This window comes from Caretta caretta, chromosome 1 (genome assembly GCF_965140235.1).
Source record: "Caretta caretta isolate rCarCar2 chromosome 1, rCarCar1.hap1, whole genome shotgun sequence".
Lineage (NCBI taxonomy): Eukaryota > Metazoa > Chordata > Testudines > Cheloniidae > Caretta > Caretta caretta.
In genome coordinates, this window is record NC_134206.1 from 142,198,069 (window position 1) to 142,218,572 (window position 20,504).

General features: G+C 42.1%; 1 protein-coding gene across 4 annotated transcripts in view; it reads left to right on the forward strand.

Moving 5' to 3' along the window:
• CNKSR2 (connector enhancer of kinase suppressor of Ras 2) overlaps window positions 1-20,504 on the forward strand; it is a 376,791-nt gene that overhangs the window by 169,458 nt on the left and 186,829 nt on the right. For all 4 annotated transcript variants that reach the window (XM_048862811.2, XM_048862821.2, XM_048862830.2 and 1 more), the window contains 2 exons: window positions 11,950-12,009; window positions 16,451-16,519. In XM_048862811.2, the coding sequence (XP_048718768.1) occupies window positions 11,950-12,009; window positions 16,451-16,519 (129 nt within the window). The remainder of the gene's footprint in view (window positions 1-11,949; window positions 12,010-16,450; window positions 16,520-20,504) is intronic.

Consider the following 20,504-nt stretch of genomic DNA (forward strand, 5'->3'; position numbering starts at 1 on the left):
CCTATGGTTCTCTCTTCCTCGTCTTCACCCATTGAAGTGGTCGCGGGGACTTTGACGGCCCCAGCTTTGGAGGACAACCGGCTTCTTCAAGAACTTTTGAAGCATACCGCCCAAAGCCTGGAGATTCAGGCAGAGGAGGTAGAAGAGGACTTAGACCCTGTCATAGACATCCTGGCTCCCTCCGGCTCATCCAGGGTTGCATTGCCATTTATCAAGGCAATAACTGAAACGTCTAAGAACTTGTGGCAAACCCCTGCTTCTCTGGCACCTACGGCCAAGAAATCTGAGTGCCGCTACTTTGTTCCCTCTAAAGGGTATGAACACCTTTATACCCACGCTCCTCCGGACTCTTTGGTGGTCAAGGCGGCCAATCAGAGAGAACGTCAGAGGTTTCAAGGCTCCACGCCTAAAAACAGGGATGCCAAGAAACTGGACCTGTTTGGCCGGAAGGTCTACTCCACAGCAGGTCTACAGCTTTGTATAGCCAAGCAACAGGCCATAGTAAGCCGCTACAGACATAACACCTGCTCGTCCATGGCAAAATTTACAGAGCTTCTGCCCCAGGAAGCTCGGGGGGAGTTCTCTGTGCTTGTGGAGGAGGAGAAGTTGGTCTCGTGAGCATCTTTACAAGTGGCCCTGGATGCGGTGGATGCGGCCTCTCGCACTTTGGCCACAGAGAGGGTTATGAGGAGGGGCGCCTGGCTACAGGTCTCTGGTCTTCCCCTCGAGGTCCAACAGACCATTCAAGACCTTCCCTTTGAAGGTGTAGGTCTCTTCTCCGAGAAGACAGATAAGAGACTTCACAGCTTGAAGGACTTGAGGGGTACCCTTTGTTCGCTGGGGCTTCACACACCTGCTACCCAGTGCAGACAGTTTAGGCCTCAACCTGCTCCTCGTCCTTACCAACCCCAGAACCGCCAGGACACTCCGCGTAGGTGGAACAGGAGCACTTGGAGGAGGCAACGTCCTCCCTCTGGGCAAAACTCGGGCCAGCCTAGGGCCCCACAGGGCTCTAGACCACCCTTTTGAGGGTACGGTTGAGGACGGCTTGCCAGTTTGACCTTTGGATCCTTCCCGTCTTACTTTCTCATCCCGTCTATCCCCTTTCTACCATGCCTGGTCTCAAATTACTTTGGACCATTGGGTGCTCCGCACGGTAGAGGGGATATTCTATCCAATTCTGTACCTTCCCACCCCCCTGAACCTGCTTCCCTGTCCCTCTTCAGGGACCCCTCTCACGAGCAACTTCTGTGTCAAGAGGTGCAGTCCCTCCTTTCAGTACGGGCAGTGGAGGAGGTTCCTCAGGAACTAAGGAGCAAGGGTTTTTACTCCCAGTACTTCCTAATACTGAAGGCCAAGGGGGGCCTCAGACCCATACTGGATCTGCGACAACTCAACAAGTACGTAAAGAAACTCAAGTTTCGCATGGTCTCGCTAACCTCCATTATCCCCTCACTGGATCCAGGAGACTGGTACGCTGCCCTCGACTTGAAGGACGCGTATTTTCATATCACAATAGTCCCACATCACAGACGCTACCTCAGATTCGTGGTGAACACAGGCCACTACCAGTTTGTGTCCTCCCATTTGGACTGTCGACTGCCCCTTGAGTATTCACAAAATGCCTGGCAGTCATTGCGGCATTCCTGCGCAAGCACCAGATGCAGGTTTTTCCATACCTCGACAACTGGCTGATCCAGGGTTGCTCGAGGGCCCGGGTGGAGGCTCAGGTCAAGTTTATAAGAAGGACCTTCCTCGACTTAGGTCTCCTCATGAACGAGGAGAAATCCACTCTGTCCCCGGTACAGAGGATAGAGTTCATAGGCGCGGTCCTGGACTCTACTCAAGCCAGAGGCCAGGTTTCACTCACTTCGGGACATCATACAAGGCCTCAGGCAGTTCCCCACGACGTCAGCAAGAAACTGTTTAAAGCTGCTGGGACACATGGCCTCATGCACTTATGTGGTGCAGCATGCCAGGCTCAGGCTGCACCCTCTCCAGTCTTGGCTGGTGTCAGTGTACCGACCAGCCCGAGATGTGTTGGACAGGGTCGTAACCCTGCCCCACCTGGTACTGGACTCCCTCCTATGGTGGCTCAACTCTCGAATGGTTTGCGCAGGGGTGCCTTTTGCCAGCCCTCAGCCCTCGCTTACCTTGGTGTCAGACGTCTCGGATCTGGGCTGGGGGGCTCACCTAGGGGACCTCAAGACCCAAGGCTTCTGGTCTCTGGTGGACCTCGCTCTTCACATCAATGTGAAAGAGCTGAGGGCAGTGCATCTGGCCTGCTACGCTTTCAAAATGCACATAACGAGCAGATGTGTTTCGATCCTCACGGACAACACCTTGGTGATGTTTTATATCAACAAACAGGGAGGTGCACACTCCTCTCCCCTGTGCCGAGAAGCCCTTGCACTGTGGGATTTCTGCATAGAGCGCTTGATCCACCTGCAGGCCTCATACCTCCCAGGGGTGCGAAACACACTGGCAGACAGCCTCAGCCAGACCTTCAATGGCCACAAGTGGTCCCTTCGGCCAGACATGGTGAGCTCAGTCTTCCAGTTCTGGGCCTCTCCCCATATAGACCTGTTTGCCACTCCAGACAAGAAATGTCAGACATTCTGTTCTTTTGGGGACCACGGTGCGGGATCCATGGGGGACAATTTCCTCCTCTCGTGGGAGGGCTGCCTGCTGTACACTTTCCCACCCATCCCCCTAGTCCACAGGGTGCTTCTCAAGATCTGCAGGGACCGGGCTCAAGTCATACTAATAGCGCCGGGGTGGCCGCATCAGCACTGGTTCACCTCGCTCCTGGAAATGTCCATAGCGGCCCCTCTCACCTTACCACTGGTTCCCGACCTGATCACACAGGACCAGGGCCGACTCCAGCACCCAAATCTGGAGTCGCTCCACCTTATGGCCTGGATGCTCCATGGCTATGTGCCACAGAGTTCTCTTGTTCGGACCAGGTCAGACAAGTCCTCCTGGGTAGTAGAAAGCCCTCCACCAGGGCTACTTACCTGGCCAAATGGAAAGGTTCTCCATCTGGGCAGAGCAACGTAGTCAGCCACCGCTCCTCACCCCCATACCATTTATACTGGACTACCTCCTTCACCTAAAGCACCAGAACTTGTCCCGGTCATCAATAAGGGTCCACTTGGTCGCTATCTCCGCCTTCCACCCGGGTTCAGACGGTCTCTTGGTCTTTGCAAACCCTGTGGTCAGTCGTTTTCTCAAGGGTTTGGACAGGCTCTTCTCACACACGTGTCAGCCTGTCCCTGCCTGGGACCTCTCTTTAGTCCTCTCCAGGCTTACAGGCCTGCCATTTGAACCTCTGGCCACCTGCTCCCTACTATATCTCTCATTCAAGGTTGCATTCCTCGTGGCAATTACCTCAGCCTGACGGGTCTCGGAGCTCAGGGCCCTCACGTCTAAGCCCCCTTACACAGTTTTTCATAAGGATAAGGTTCAGCTTAGGCCTCATCCGGCTTTTCTCCCAAAGGTTGTCTCCCATTTTTACGTGACCCAGGTCATCTTTTTTTTTTATCCCAAGTGTTTTATCCCAAGCCACACTTCTCCGACAGGGAGCGCAGGCTGCACTCACTGGACGTGCGTAGGGCCTTAGCCTTCTACATAGAGAGAACTAAGTTGTTCTGGAAGTCTGTCCAACTCTTCGTAGCCGTGGCAGACAGAATGAAGGGCCTTCTGGTGTCATCTCAACGTATGTCATCATGGATAATGTCCTGCATTAGGTCCTGCTATAGCCTGGCAAAGGAGCCCGCTATTACAATTACACAACAGTCCAGGGACGATGCGGCTTTCAGGAGAGCTGTGCTATTTTCTGTGGATAACTCCGACCCCACCTCCTGAGCTCTAGCTTGTGAATCACCTGCTTGGCATGGACATGAACAATCACTCAAAGAAGAAAAAATGGTTACTCACTTTCTCATAACTGTTGTTCTTCGAGATGTGTTGTTCATGTCCGTTCCGATACCCACCCTCCTACCTCTCTGTCGGAATGGTCAGCAAGAAGGAACTGAGGGGGTGGGGGGTCGGCGGGGCCTGATATTGGGCGCCATGAAGGCACCACCCCAGGGGCACCCAGGCTGATCCTACGGACATTGCTAGGGGAAAAATCTTCCGGCTGGCATGCACGCGCACACCTGCTTAGAATGGACATCATCTAGTCTGTAAGCTCTTTGGAGCAGGGACCAGATGTTTGTTTATTTGTAGTATGAGGTGCCTATCAAACTTCTGGGTTGTATAAAATGGTAATCCTCATAACTGGTTATCTTTGTTAAACCATTTTCTGATGTTTTGTATGAAGGGTGCATCATTTTGTGGAGTTTTTAAGATTTATCCAACATGTTCTGATTTATTGTCATTAGCCTGACCTGGTTCCCAAGTTGTCAGTTCTACAAGTTATGAAAGGTTTTGTAGTTGATAGTGGATGGCACCTTGAGGGCCTTTCACCACTTAAGTGCATAAGGAACTTGTGATGACTTCTTGACCTAACAATACCTTTTTTCCAGGATTCATATCATAATGGAATTGGGAAGATAGAGTTATGACTGACCTACTTTCAGTGGTTTGGACACATACTGGAGTTTTCTACTGGCAAAGTTGTTAACAATATTAATGTTGTTAACATAAGAGAAATGGAAGGGCTGTCTGCAAACAGGGCAGTAAATAGGCAAGAGTGGCTCATACCTTTGAAGATGGTACTGTCTGCCAACCAGGATAAGTGAAACATCTAAAATAGCTGGAGAGGAGAGTCTCTCTAAGAAGTTAAAGTAGGATGGGAAGAGGAGGGAGGGAAATAAAAATAGAAAGCAGAGTGAGACTTATCTGAATTTCTGTTGTAAATTGTTCTTGGGATCTGGGGAGTGGGAAAGGTGTGTATGGATGGATGAGTGGTTACTGTGCATGGTGTTGGAAGAGACAAACTTTAATTGAAATTAAAAAAAATTAATCTTGACATCTGGTATATGAGTACTAAAATATCACTTTTAATTAAATACCTCTGAAATTGTACATGAAAAATATTACTGAAATTTAAATATCACTCATACATAAATGTGAAGTATCAAATTATCTTTTCACAATTAAATATTTCCTGAGTTTTACAGTAATGTATATTGTAGTTAACATGTGGAAAGACAGACAAAATAAGCATAGCAAGTAGGAAAATATTGTGACTATTGTCATGATGTATGGGGAATTCTTTTTGGATGGAGCTTGAGTAGAGTGCTATGTTGTTGTTGTTGGGTTTTTTTCCGCTCCCCAGTCTGGTGCCTGATTTTGGCTCTGTGGTTGTTTGCATATATGTAGTACCTCATGAGTATTGCAGGAAGAAGGGATACAGCCTGCAGCATCGAGAAAAGTGAAGATGAAAAGGAAATTGTAAAATGCAGATCTCTCCTAAAAAAGCCTTAATATCAGTTAAATATTGGTCAGCTTTGCAGAAATTTGTAGAGATACCCCATTTGAGAAAATACTTGAAAGTTGATTCTTCTGTATCATTGGACAGAATGTAACTTGGTGTTTCTTTCTGCTGTTTATGTTTCAGAGAAAAGAAATTGACTAGTTTAGCTGGTAATCCTTTACCCTAAGGAAATGGAATCTGAAATATTTCAACTGATTTATATGTAAGCGGGGGAATAGGCTAGCGAAAGGATCTGAGTCCTCGCTCCCACTTCCTTTAGCCAGAGGCCTCCCTGCCCTTGAGGACTCCCCTTCCACTCTCCTGTCTGGCAAAGTCCTCGTAACCCCAACAAGGCTGGGCCCAGGATTCCTGGGGGGCTCGACCCCCAACCCTGCTGTGGTCACCTAGGACAGGCTAGGGTGTCCCCACTCTGGGGTACTCTCTCTGCACTGGGCACTTCTCTGACCCACTGACCATTACATACAATTTAAAGCAAATGCAAGTTATTTAATTAACAATTAATTTTAAAAAGAATAACGAAAAATGGGAAAGGTTAAAGGAAACATATCAACCCGCTCTGTGGCAGGGAACATCACAAACAGTGTCTCTGGAATGTCAGGGCAGTTCACAGTCTGTTCCTTGTAAGTCCCAGGCCGCCTTCTCAGGCCCTGGCTGTGCTGCAGGGATGCTGCTGGTTGGACACTTGCTCTGGTGGTGGCCACACACTCTCAGGCTCTAAGTGGTAGGACCCTTTTTCCCAGGGTCGCCCCCGCCCTGCCGGGGTTACGATCCAAGTCTGGCCTGCAGAGCCTCTTGGCTGAGGCGTCTCCCTGTGTTGGGCTCGCTGCCCAGGGTCCCCCTCGGTCTCCCCAGCTGCTCACCGCACCCAGCTCCAGACTGCTCCAGCTCCACTCTGTCTCTGCGCTGCTGCTGCTCTGCCTCCAGCTCCCTGGGTTGCTTCTTTGGCCCCTCTGCCTCTGGTTGCTGCAGCTCTGCTCCCAGGACAGGTCTGTTCTGAAGGCTGCTTCTGTGACTCTGCTCCCAGCACTGATCTGCTTTGTGGGCTGCTTTTCTGGCCCCTCTGGCTCTGGTTGCTGCAGCTCTCCTCCCAGGGCAAGTCTGCTCTCTCTGGGCTGTGCCTCTGGCTTTGGGACTGCAGCTTTGCTCCCAGCACAGGGTCTGCTCTCTCTGGGCTGCTTTTCTGGTCCCTTTGGATCTGGCCCAGCTCTCCTCCCCAGCTCAGCGTGGGCCCCCTGCTCTCTCCTTAACTCGGCCCCACTCTGTCTGACCCAGGCAATTCCAGCTCACACGGAGGATGGGACCTCCCTGGCCTCCTGACTGTCTGATTAGCCTGCCCGCCCTGTCATTCAGGCTGACCTGGAGCATTGGCTTCTCCCCATTGCTCCTAGGGACTGGCAGTCTCAGGGTCCTGATTCCCCATTGACCCTTCCCCCTTTTAGTACTGGGAGCTAGCAACTAAAACACCCCCACTGAATGTTAGTAAGGGGGCAACAGTCCCCTTACATAAAGAGTTTGAGAATAGTGTGTTCAGCACTGCAAAGAACCAAAATGTGCACGTGTTTTGTTAGAAGAAAAACAGATAATCTTGTTACAGCTGTGAATGTTTTTCCAACCCTTAGCAAGGTTTTCTGACACACTTCTATAGCTTTTTAACTTTTAAAAATGATAATATGGAATTTCAAAGCAGGATTGTGGCATTATGAAATTTAATTTATTGATTTCCAGGTTTTCTAGTTCAGTTTTTCATTTTAGTGCTGTCCTTTACACTTCAAATACTGTTATCAGACAGTTTCATTCAAGACCTAGTTATTCATATGGGTTATATTTTTTTATGGATTAGGGAATATAGAGGTTAGTATTTCAAAACATTTTACAGACTGGGTGTTTCTCTGATTGCTGGAACAAACTTCAGATTAGTCTGTTATAGACAGAAGGTCCCTGTTCACATGGCAAATAAATGGAATGAAGCTGAGTGTAGCAGTGTGAGAGCAGTATACCACTGGTGGCCTTGCTAGCTGAAAGTCCAGGTATGTTAATGTTCCTCTGAGTCATATAACTTGAAATAATGAGGAAGGTGGGACTTTGAGATGAGGATGGATGAAACTATATGACATTTATGAGGCTCTTAATGGTCCTTGTTAGCTTCACTGAACTCTAGAGTTGAACTGGAGAGGTGTGTTGCTTTAGTTTTGAAGGGTGCTGACTAGACCACTTTCAGAGCACATGTAATGTTTACTAAAGAAGCCTGTGACCTTTTCTTTGTGTTGGGGGGGAGCTTCATTATATGACCATCTCAGTAGAAGAATTCAAATTGAGTTAAATATGAGGTAAAATAAACTTAGCATCTTGCTGTTGCCATTCAGTCCAGTATCAGAGACAGCTAATTCACAAAATGCAATACATAACAAAGCACTGCCTAAAGTACATCTAACTTTATTTGTGCCTCCTTTTAAAAAAGAGAGTCTGGGAGAAGTTTTTATCTTTAACTGAATAATATTTAGCCCCAAGATAAAATTTGTTAATTGGTTTTAAATCAGACCATCTGCCAGTAACTGATCTGGGTAGTCTCCGATGTTATTAAATATGCAGCATCCATTAAGAAGGCTAGTCCTTAAATTAAGTGCACACGAGTTCCTTGTTCTTATGGTGATTGCACTCAAAGGTTATTTCAGACATATTAACTGGATTACCACTTAATTTGTTTGGCATGACTTATTCTTATAAATTCTCCAGAACTTTAGAGTTGCCTTTGAATACTAGAGCATTATCCCTGCCAACTTTAGTGCTGTTGAACAGCACACATGAAGCACCATGTTCAGTGAGGGTGCTATTACAATATCGTTAGGGGAAAAACAACCCTGTAAACTTCTGTAGTTTCCTCATTTTTAAGAGACTACAAATCATACATATCCCCTCAAAGCCATGTATCCTCACTACCTTTTAGGGTAAAAGGGGGTTCTTCTGTTCATTTAAAAAATGCTTTGGAAATATAGACCAATCTTGGCTCTCACACAGTTGTGATGTTATATAATCAAGGGAACAGCTTCCTCTCCCCCTCTGTCCCCACATGCCCTGAGTGGTATGCAAATCCAACACTGGATCTCAGCATTTCAAGGAAAATTTTCCACAACCCCACCTCTTTCCTATTCTTGAATTAAAAGTCACCATTTTCATTTCTGGAAAGGAATAGATTGCAAGGGGCCTGTAATCCTTTGCCAAAGCATAGTTGTAAACCCTTAGCATCTTCAGAGTAATGCTAAATTAAAGCTAAAATACAGAAGTAAACACTGAGACTCTATCCATTTACTTTCTGACTGAACATCTAATAATACTCATCATTGTTTACTTCCTTTCAGTACTTTGCAATTTATGTATGTACCTATCTTGAACTGAGTTCACTTCATAGATCTAATTTATGTTGGAGATCTACATTAAGATTATTTTGTTCTTGATTATGCTTGATTTTTTTCTTTGACTAAGGTTATGTGCATTGTTTCAGTGACACATCAGCCCTAGTTTTTACCTTATTTTCAAGATCAGTATGTTGTGTGTATAGTAAATATAACTTCATTAAAAGCAAATCTGACTGAAAACTTTTTTGTTTAGCTCTTCTGGTCGTTCAAGAGATGACATAGTAATGGAAACGTCTATATTTCACTGTTATAGTTGAATGCAATAGCTCATTTTTCTTGCACGTTAAAGGTGAGGGTTTTTTTAAATCTCTCAGTGTTGGCTTAATTCTGCTCTCACTAAAGTCAGTTGGAGTTTTACTACCCTAACAATTCTGAAAACATTGATTTGTGCTGAACTCCTGCACAAATGAGATTGGATGGTCCAGTGGTTAGGATGCTAACTCAGGACTCGGAGATCTAGTTTCAGTTCCTTGCTCTGTCACAGGCTTGCTCTGTGACCCTTGGCCAAGTCACTTAGCCCTGGTCTACACTCAGAATTTAGATCAACATGCTTCCATCAAGCTAGCTACCATGGCCTGGGGAGGTGGATTAGCTATAGTAACAGAAAAACACCTTCCGCCGCTGTAGGAAACATCTAATCCATGGTGCTACAGTGGCATAACTACAGTGCTATAGCTGCGTTGCTATAGTGCCCATAATGTAGATATGGCCTTAGCCTCGTTATGCCTTAGTTTCCCATCTGTAAAATGGGAATAATAGCACTTTCCTACCTTACACAGGTGATAGCTATTAAAGATATTTATCTAAATAAATAGAAAATCGCATGATGCTGGGTAACATATTAATGGGAAAATGACATTGTCCTATGAATCTGTGGATTACAATGACTTTCCCTTCTAGTCCCCAGTAGTGAGTGACTGTGGAGTGAGCAAGTTGTGTGTTGGCACAAGAGGGTGGGGGGGGAGAGAGACAGGAATCCTCATGGAGCGTTCTGAGCAGCATGGAGTGGAACTCAGTCTCTACTTTGCCCGTGGTAGCATGGCATGTCCAGTAGGGGTGATGCCAATGATTTACTGCCTCGGGCTATGCGGAGCAGAATGATCTTTGCGGATATCTTTGCAGAGCCGAATGATGGAGTAATAGGGAAGTTAAAAATTTGGAGTCAGATAATCCCTTTCTTGGGGAGGAGGTGGAAGCAGGCAGGCTTTGTGGGAGGAAATCTTCAATGGTCCTCTTGGGGGATTCTCCCCTCACTTTGTTCCATTTTGGGAGTGGTTGCCCACCCCGCCTCATCATCAGAAAGGTTGCAGAGACTGGCCCCATGCATTATTAATCCCAGGAGATTTGCAGGCATCCAAAACCCTCCATCTGGAGGCTCCATGCATCCTCACTGTCTAGTCCAGAGGTCACCAAACTGTGGGGCACGTCCCCCTAGGATGACATGGAGGAAAGTTCCTGGGGGTGTGGCGGGGCCCAGTCAAGCCCGCACAGAGGGTGGGAAGGGAGTGCCACCCAGCTCCACTCCTGGCCCCGGCTGCAGCTCTGGCCCCGCCCTCAGACTCAGCCCCTGTCTGGGGCTCTGCTCCTAATTCGACTGCCAACCTTGCTCCCAGACCCGGTCCAAGCCGCAGTCCCAGCTGTGGTTGCCTTACCTAGAGTTGCATCCCCACTCCAGGCCCCGGCTCGTGGGAAGGGGGCAAGCATGGACACGGGTAAGAGAGGGCGCGACCCTAAAAAGCTTGAGAACCACTGGTCTAGTCTCTGGTGACCACTCCCTGGCAGCACAGTTCCAGTTGACGTCCTCTGCTAGGGATTCACTCTTGGCTGTGGTGCCCCAGGTAGAGGAGAGAGAACAGCATGTCACCTGAAAACTTATCTTTCCTGGGTTGATCTGAGGGGCTAGAATGGAAGCAGTGCTCTCCTGGCCTGCCCAGTGTCCGCCTCCTTTCTGCAGAGAGGTCTGTTGAAAGGGAAGGAAGGGAGTTGTAGAAGTGATTGAACAGCAGCACATGGCATCTAGGGTGAACAATTTGGGCCTCTTTGCTGATGTCACCCAGAGAATGATAGAATTTTGCAAGGAGGGTGAGGGTGCAGAGCATGACTTGGAATGTGGCAGCTCCCCCAACTCTGGTTCTCGCTACGGTTGCCAGGCATCTGGTTTGCTAAGAGTGTGTTATGTAGGTCTTAAACTTGGCAAAATCATGATTAGATGATAAGGTTAGTTTTCTTACTTGTACAACATACTATCATACTACAGATGGGTCTCTCTTTAAAAAAGAAAGCAGTTAGTTTTGTAGTGTATTCCCCCGTTTGTGGCTCAGTGCTTGCTATTAAAATATACCAGGTAGTTCTGGTATGGTCCCAACATCTGCCCACAAACTAATCTTTATGTTCTTATGACTTCAAAATGAGATGTCACTCACAGGAGATTATACAGTTCTACATATATGGTAATCCTTCTTCTTTTTGGTGTGCATTGATCAGCATTAAAATAGTTAGCAAATTGTCATGATTAAGGTTTACAGTTAACATGGTGTTGAGGTGAATGAGGCAGTTAGCAATTCTTAGAGCTGTTGTTGCAGGTAACTTATGTAAAGGTTCGGTTTCCACTTGGTTCACATTTGAAAGTTTATCTTTGCAATATTAATGGCTAAATAACTTATTTTTAATGAAACCTTAGATTCTGGTAGCTGAAGGCACCAGTCATCCTAATACAGCAGTTGGGTTTCTTTGTAAGCAGATAATGTTGCAGTGGTGTTTCTAGTATAAGGGATATTTGTGAGGTACCACTAAAGCCATGGATATTCACAAAGATAAAGCTTCAAATTGTAACTTCTGTATAGGTGCCACAATCATTCAGTCTTATTGTTCTATCTCAGTTAACTTCTCTCCTTTACGCCCCCATTCCAGAAAAAAAAAAAAAAAACACCGCACCACACTTTTCTGTCCAGAGAGGTATTCCTTGTGGCATGTGTTAATTTATAGCTCAAATAATTGATAGATTTTCCTTTTAGAGAGATATGCAAATTGTTTTGGATGGTAATAGTTTATGAAATACTTTACAAATTCTTTCCCATGATGTCTTTTTCTTAGGGTATGTACATTAAATCAACATATGATGGTCTCCATGTAATTACTGGAACAACAGAAAATGTAAGTATTGCTAATACTGTACATTCAGGCCTGGAAGCTTTTTTGACCTTACATTTGGTTAATGCCTTCCCTTCGCTACAGACTATATTTTGTTTGCAAAACTCTGCTAGTTGGCTGTGAGGGATCAATGGCAAGTTGGAGGGCAAAAATGAGATTGCTTTTGTTTATTAATCCAGGACAGTCATCTTTACTTCATTCTTGCAAGGTATTTAAAATGCTTCCCTTGATCAAATTAGGAGACAACTGACTTGCTGGGGTTTTCTTGGACTGTGTGTAAAAGATAAATGTTTTTAATATGTACTGACTTATATGCTGGAGTTTGCTGTGGCACAAGAAAAAATAGTTTTTATGTCTATCCAACCTCATTTAATTTTGTAATGGAAGTAAATTTGGAAATAAGTGCATCCTTTGAAATTGATATTAAAAAATGTTGTTGTACATTTCTGCATAGACTTCTGAGTAACATTGTAGTAGGGAAGTGTAGTTGTAGCCATATCAATTCCAGGATGGTAGAGAGACAAGGTGGGTGAGGTAATATCTTTTATTGGACCAACTTCTGAGGGTGAGAGAGACAAGCTTAGGAGCCACACAGATCTCTAAGCAGAGCTCTATGTGGCTCAAAAGCTGGTCTCTCTCTCCAACAGAAGTTGGTCCAATAAAAGACATTACCTCACCCACCTTGCCTCTCTATAGTAGGGATCACTTAGATGTGAGCTTATTCATTGAAGGACACCAAAGGGAACTCTAAGCAAAACACAACTGCATACTTTTCAGCTGCCTTATAGTTTGCTTTCTCCTTCTCCTCCACCCCCTTTGTACAGAATTGGCTGCCCATTAGGGAGATGGCAAGCTGATGGGTTTTTTTTAGGGCTTTAATCCATAACAATAGATACAGAGCAGGCCTCTAACACAAGACTGTGCAGCTTTCAGGATTGTTTAGTCAATTTCTCTTGAAAACTTCCTGATGACCTCATGCTCAAACAAACTTACAAAGAAATACTTGTTCTACTCTGCTACTATATCATTTCCTGACAAACATGAAGCGTCTAAAATACTGAATACTTTTACATCTGATTTTTGCACTGGGACTCTGGAAATATCTCATGCCAGATAGAATGCCAGATAGAATAGGAATGTGTGTGGGGAAGGATCAGGTCCTCCACAGGACCTGCAGCATGCAAGCTTTCCTTGGACCTTTGACCATTTCTTCTTTCTCTTGCTGCAGACAATGTTGTTGGGCTGTATTCTACAATATGTCTGTGGTAGGACCTCTGTGAACACCAGTCTTCCTGAAGGAGGAACAACATAAGCCATTAAGGAACTTGAAGACTCAGTCAGGGTTCTTACAAATCAAACCACAGCTCTCAACATCACCGGTGGAATTAAGTACAGTTCTGTGTTGGTGCAGGAGGGTTGTGATATTTCTGGGAGACATAAGCAAAAATGAGAGAAGAGTTTTGAAATTTGAGTTTCCCTTAAACTTAAAAAACTAAGATATACAACCAACAAAGTCTACAAATTACTGGGATGTTTTATTTCACAAAGGGGAAGATAATGAATTCCCTAAGAATCTTGAGATTTCATTCATTTCATTTCCTCTCTTATGCATCGATATAATTATATAGTAGCAGAGTCCTGTCAGGAGGAAGCAAACACAATGTTTTTTTTAATTTGGTCTTGATCAGTTTCATGCACTGAAGCCCTGGAGGTGTTAAGAAAGCTTCAGCCTACTGGTTGGATATGGACATACTACTACTAATGGCTAATAAAGTTTTAATGGAGAGTAAGCTGTTAGCATCTTTCAAACATTTGGTTGTTAGGACCATGCATAATATGGAAAAGACAGGCGTCATACTGGTGTACAAGAGGAAGCATCTACAGATTCTGAAAGGATTGGTGCCTGTCATTTCTGGGAAGATGTTACCTACCTTTTTTCCATTGATACTTTGCAATCTGGGATGCTAGTGGATTTCTAAATGGCAGTGGCAGTCAAAAAATCTCTTTGCTTCTACGTATGACCAAACGTTTGTGATCTTTTTTTTTCTGATATGGAGCATTTCATAGCTATTGTAACCTCCAGGCAGGATTTATGCAATACTCTTTCCATGAAGCTACTCTAGAAAACCACTGAGAAGCTGTTTCCTATGCAAAATACAGCTACCTATATACTTAGTATTGCAAAGCATGCAGTGCGTATTACGTTTGTTATCCTTAACTCTGCAATCGCCTGCTAGGTGCGATTCAAGGCTTTGATGTCCGTCTATACAGCCATCTATGATTTGGATCTTGGCAACATTAGAAGCCATTTCTCTCCCAATATACCATTTTAGCCATTAAAATTAGTTGGGCATTTGTGCTATAAATCTTTAGATTTTAGCTCAGAGAGAATGGAGTCAGATTCTCCATGGAGGGTCTCTTGGCTCTGTACTGTGTTTTCTCTGGTGCTCCTGTAGAGCTAGAATGTGTTAACCTCATGATTCAAGGCTTATCTCTTTACTCAGACTTTAGCTTGAAAGTAATGATTATGTGGGATGCCTTGAGGCGGGGTGATGGGTCAGGAATGAGTGCATAGGGTGGGGAGGGAGTTTGTACATGGTGTAAAAAGACTGGTGAGTACATTTTTACAATTCATAATATAAATATGTAAGAAAAATGAGAGACTCGATTCATTAGTTGAAAGCAAACCTGAACTGATCATTGTTTGCAAAATTAAATGTTTAATTCTCTGATGAGTATCCTCGTAAGAGATTCAAAAGGAAATATTTTCAAACTGGAGTCATGTTGTGACATGTATCAGTCCACACACTAGTGCTTCAAGAGTCGGATCTTTGCTTTTTTATGCTAACAATCACCATATGAAGTTCTTAGAAAGTAGTTATTTATAAAGTCCCCCTCTGATTTCATTAAACTAAACTGTAAAAGGAAATAGTCATCAGTGCAGGTGTCTGTATTGATTCCTACTTGAAAAACCAGCCAATCACAAAATCAACAACCCTCTAATGAGAGGAATGCAATTATCTCTAGTACTGAAAGAGCTCAGTGAGTGGCCAGGACTTCAATTTTACATGTTATATGCAAAATGGCACTTTCACCTGCACAACACTATATGGGATAGTCTATGATTCCATGGGTGGTCCTCTTCCCTAACACCACTTCTTGCAACGCACATATTTTTCTTGGACATCTCCCATCCAAATGCTGACTCAGCTTATTATGGTGAAATCTGCATGATCACAGCAGAAGGGGACAATGTGACTGCAAGAGGCAAACATTTTGACAGACAAAATGGTTCAGTTATGTTGTTATGATTAAACTGAATTCTGGACTTTGGGAATATTACATCTAGATCATTTCTTTTTTAGTAAAGCCATTGATAAAGTTAATGTGTCTGATTCTAGTTGCTCAAAACAAAAATGTAGCAACTTTTTGCAGTTCCTGGGGCATAGATCCTGACACTTTCATACTGTGGCTCTTTGATCCTTCTATTGATAGCAAGTGAACTTCTGTATCTGTGCGGAGCCCAGTTGAAGTTGGTGGGGCTCTATCTACATGCTATCAGCTGCAGTCTGGGTGGGAAAAGTCAAAGAAGTATTGCTTTATAGAAAGCTTAGTGTAATTGTTTTGCACCAAGAGTAATTAGTCTATTGAAAATGTTAAAGAGACAGGGTGGGTGAGGTAGTATCTTTTATCTGACCAACTTCTGTTGGTGAAAGAGATATGCTTTTGGGCTCCACGGAGCTCTTCTAAGACAACACTGCATATATTAAAGATAGAAATATGAGAAATAGAAATGGGTTTTTTAAATGAGGCTGTTATTTAGAGAAGCAAAACTACCTCTACTAATTCATCTTTGAAGGTATGGATTTTTACAGGATCCATGTTCTAGTTGCATCTCTCACAACTAATAATAGTTTAGAAATATAAATTTACAGTTAATCTGTCTTACCCTAGATACTGATTGTATCTGCATGCAAAAAAATATTGATTTTTCTGAAGTTCACTTAAAGTATTTGTTTTAATTAGATTAGAACATGAAAGACATAATGTTGCAAAGTATATTTATGAAGCTGTTGTCCATTAGAGCTCTGGCACCCTGAGCATTAGCAGAAGGTGGACCTCTAAGATTTACAGATATTAGATGTCTTAAAACGATTGGTAACTTATTAGTATTAAAAAGGCATCCTTAGAAACTGGTTAACCTTTGATAACATAAACATTACTATCTTTTTAACATTTTACTGTCTTGCATACAGTTATACAGAATATTGTGTCAAACAACTGTGAATGGCTTAATTAAAAATCTTTTTTATTTATTTACTTCATTGGAGAATGTAATTATGAATCTAACCTGACTTACATAGCGTAGCAATCGTACTGCTGAAAGAGAGATGGTGACCAGTAAGAACTGTCTTCTTTATCACCTCTTTTATTTTAAATTCAGTCACCTGCAGATCGGTGCAAGAAAATCCATGCTGGAGATGAAGTGATTCAAGTTAACCACCAAACTGTGGTATGTATAAATATGTTCTGTGTCAATTGGAAATAGAGGTGCACTGGCATATCAGCATGTATATGAAGAAATGTGTAGAAATGTTTTATATTTTGCTAACTTAATAGTGGGTTTTACATGCAAGGCTTTTTTTATTCCCTGCCCTCTTCCCCCACCTTCCAAATGCACTTTGTAACAGAATCTCACAATTTCTGGGAGAGGAAAATATGTGGTGTTCGTGCTTATCCTTTATCATCTGAATAAGGAAGTATTACTTCACACAATGCACAGTCAACCTGTGGAACTCTTTGCTGGAGGATGTTGTAAAGGCCAAGACTATAAAGGGGTTCAAAAAAGAACTAGATAAATTCATGGAGTATGGGTCCATCAATGGCTATTAGCCAGGATGGGCAGGGATGGTGTCCCTAGCCTCTGATTGCCAGAAGCTGGGAATGGGCGACAGGATGGATCACTTGTTGATTACCTGTTCTGTTCATTCCCTCTGGGGCATCTGGCATCGGTCACTGTCTGAAGACAGGATACTGGGCTAGATGGACCATTGGTTTGACCCAGTATGGCCATTCTTATGTTCTTGTGAATATTATGGGAGATGTTGAATTATCTTAGATAGCGGAGGTTCTGGATAACCTAGGGAATTTTCATTTTGACTAGGCATTATCAATGGACATAGCTTTGTTCTGGGCAATAGAAGTTTTGGATAGGAGAGATTCAGATAATTTGAATGGTACTATAGTTGCAGGCTAAAGATTGACATTACTTGCTAGGAACTGGAAAGCTTCTTTAATTTAAAACTTAATAGAATGCACCCAGCCTATGTTTGTGTGCCAGAAAAAAAGGTGCATATATAGTTACTATTCTGACTTAATCTAACCATTGTTGATACACATAATTTAAATTTTTCAAAATTGGAAAATTAGGAGTAAAAACACCATTAGGTATACTTAATAATTTCCTATTATTACTACCAAAATTGAAGTGCTTTATATTAGTTTCTGCTGACCTTATTTAGGACTATTAAACTACTGCAATCTAAAGAAAAATCTCTTTTTCTAAGCGGTTTTATGATAAACATATTCTTGTGTCTTGTAACATAAAATAAATATTATTGTAATTTTAAAAGATACACTTTGTTTTCCCATGTATAGTTGGGAATATGTATAGGCTATCTGTCTTTCATTAAGAATAGTGAAAATAATACATTTTAATGAAAAAGTATTCTTGCAAACAATTTAACTGACCAAAAAAGTTTCTAAACTTTTGTTAGTACAGCAATAGTTTGTTAAAAATACGTTTCTTAATTCCTTGTCGGGTTCCATTTATGGTTTTGGGAACTGATGAAATTGTATAGTATGTCAGTTCCTCTGCACAGCTCATTATAGTATTTCATTATGCTATCCAGTTAAATTTGATATATAATATACTGTACATGTATGAAAGTTAACTGATGAGGTGCTACCTTTTGTGCTGGGAAATTTAAATTGATAAGCCTAACCAGAACAGGGCAAGGTGGAGTTTTTTCCTTGTTGTTTTTGATCTGTGGAATAACCGTTTCAATTTGTACTATTAAGTTCAACTATATAAAATGCTAAAGCGAGGTGCCATTATCCATACACATACATTGTGAGTCTCTTCTTTATTTTTCCCAACTACAGGAAGCCAAAGAGCCCTTCAATCTTTAAAAGCTTTTCATATCAAAACTCTATTAAAATCAACCAAAAAGTATAAAAGTCCTAAGAAACACATCAACAAGCACTCAGTCTCTAGAATGGAATGAATGTTCTTCCTATTAATTTCAATGGAAGTTGTCACTAAATCGCTTAGTCAGCTCTAAAAATTTCAACCATCTGATTTTCGTGCCATATCTGCACTCCCTTTACTTTGTAATGAGGACAGATTTTTACTTGTAAATAATATGACAGAAATCTTGAGATGATCTTTTGTTATCTAAGAATCATAGTTCCACTTTAAATTCAATTTCTGAAAGTTCATTTCTCCCCCTGAGCAATAAACCAGACACCGCAAATGTGACTTTTGAGGTGTATAATTCTTTTGCAATTTATGTAATAGGAAATTGTTGAAGTAAAAATAATTTACAATTTTATTTTGTATGCTATAACATACAGTATAGAGTACATATATTGTAATAGAATAGTACATGTATTCAAAATCTAGTTTCTGGAATATAAAACACAGATTTTTATTGCCTCCACAATATGTTCTGAGGCAGTTGTCATCTTTGGTATTGTAGCCAAATGGCTTTTACATATTTTCAGCATTCCAAAATAAGTACTGCTTCTCCCCTTATGACAAATGAGCACTTTTGCTGGATACTGAAATGCAGCTTCTACATTGTCTTACAAGGAAGACTGGGCCCTCCATTTGACTTGGATTTGTAGACCCACAAGATTTGATCCATATGTATGTATTTTGGAGCGTTGAAAAATTGTAAAGCCCATTTGGCTACAATGCTAAAAGTGACAATTGCTTCAAACGATATTGTGGAGGCAAAAAAAAAAGTCTGAGTTTTATCTCCTACAAACTAGATTTCGATTAAATGCAAATTTTAAAAATATTTTTTTGTGGCCTTACTGCACCCAGGATCTTTTCTATTACATATTTTCTCTTTCTGTTTCTCAGAGAGAGAGAGAGAGAGGATCATGGGTGCAGTGATTATATAGATATGTTTTGTTTATATATTTGTGGTCTCACTGCACCCAAGATTTTTTCTTTTTTTTGGTGATTAGAAACTTACAATATGATAAGCATCTATCATCCTGTCGGTGGTATTCAATACTCCTGTTCACTTCAAAATATATTCTATTTTGTGTCCCTGGCCATGATCAGACCCTGCTATGCTAATTACTGAACAGGCTGATATGTGTCCTGAAGAACTTGCAATCTAACTGTGGCAAGCCGTTTTTCTCTGAAAACAGATAAATAGATCAATTATACTTTCAGCTTTTTCCTCATTTGGAAGCTCAGGTTTCTGAGGATCCTACACACTGGATTTTCCAGCCTTTCTGTTTTTTTAAGCATCTGTTTATTCTCACTTATTATATTATTAGACAATTGAGACTGGTGGTTCTATTTTTCAGCATGCTTCTGTAGATCATCTCTTACCTATCCATTTATCAATCCTGAGTCCTTTTCAAACCCCTCTTTAAGGTTTAAATAATTATTACCAAGTCATTGGAGATTTACAATAGAACTATAGACAAATATTATTAACCTATAATTGTAATTAATTTGGTACCTTGCATGCGGGAAACCTAAACATAATTTTACTTAAAAGATTCCTTTTAACTTTAGCATAAAGTGAAAAATTGAGCAAAATGTTGAATACGTTTTGCTTATGTTTTTAAAAATCAATACTACATTTTCAATGCTAATTTTCCTGCGTCAATATGAGAATGTATATATATTAGGGAAAAGAAGATGTTAATTTATAACTCTGCATAATGAACAAGATTTTCAGCTAACTCCTGACCCAATATCAGTATTTTAATCTTGAGAAAGCTTCTTCTTTGCAAATGTCTGCTGATTTTAAAGTAAACAGCATAACAAACTGGCAAAGCAAGATAAATGACTTATTCATGCTTATTTTCATGATACATGTTCCAATTAATGTGTTCTTGTGCTGAATGTCAAACCATTCTTTATTGGCATCCTCTGTGCAAGTGCTGGTATTTAATGCATATGGTTATGGAAATTGGCACTGGAATCAAAAGGTCTCAAGTGAGAGTCATGATTCTTTATGCTATATTGCTATGAAACCTACATAATATAACACAATCCATTTTTTTCTGGCATAACCATTGGAATTTAAATATTCTTATTAACGTTAAAAATTAAGTTTAAATTAGTTTAGAAAATGTTAATTTGTAATTCGGAAAAGCTTCCTTGTTTATTGTAGTTTACTGAAATTAAATAGCTACAGCAGAGTTCCATCAATACAATATTTTGCCTTACTATTGAAGGCTGGGAT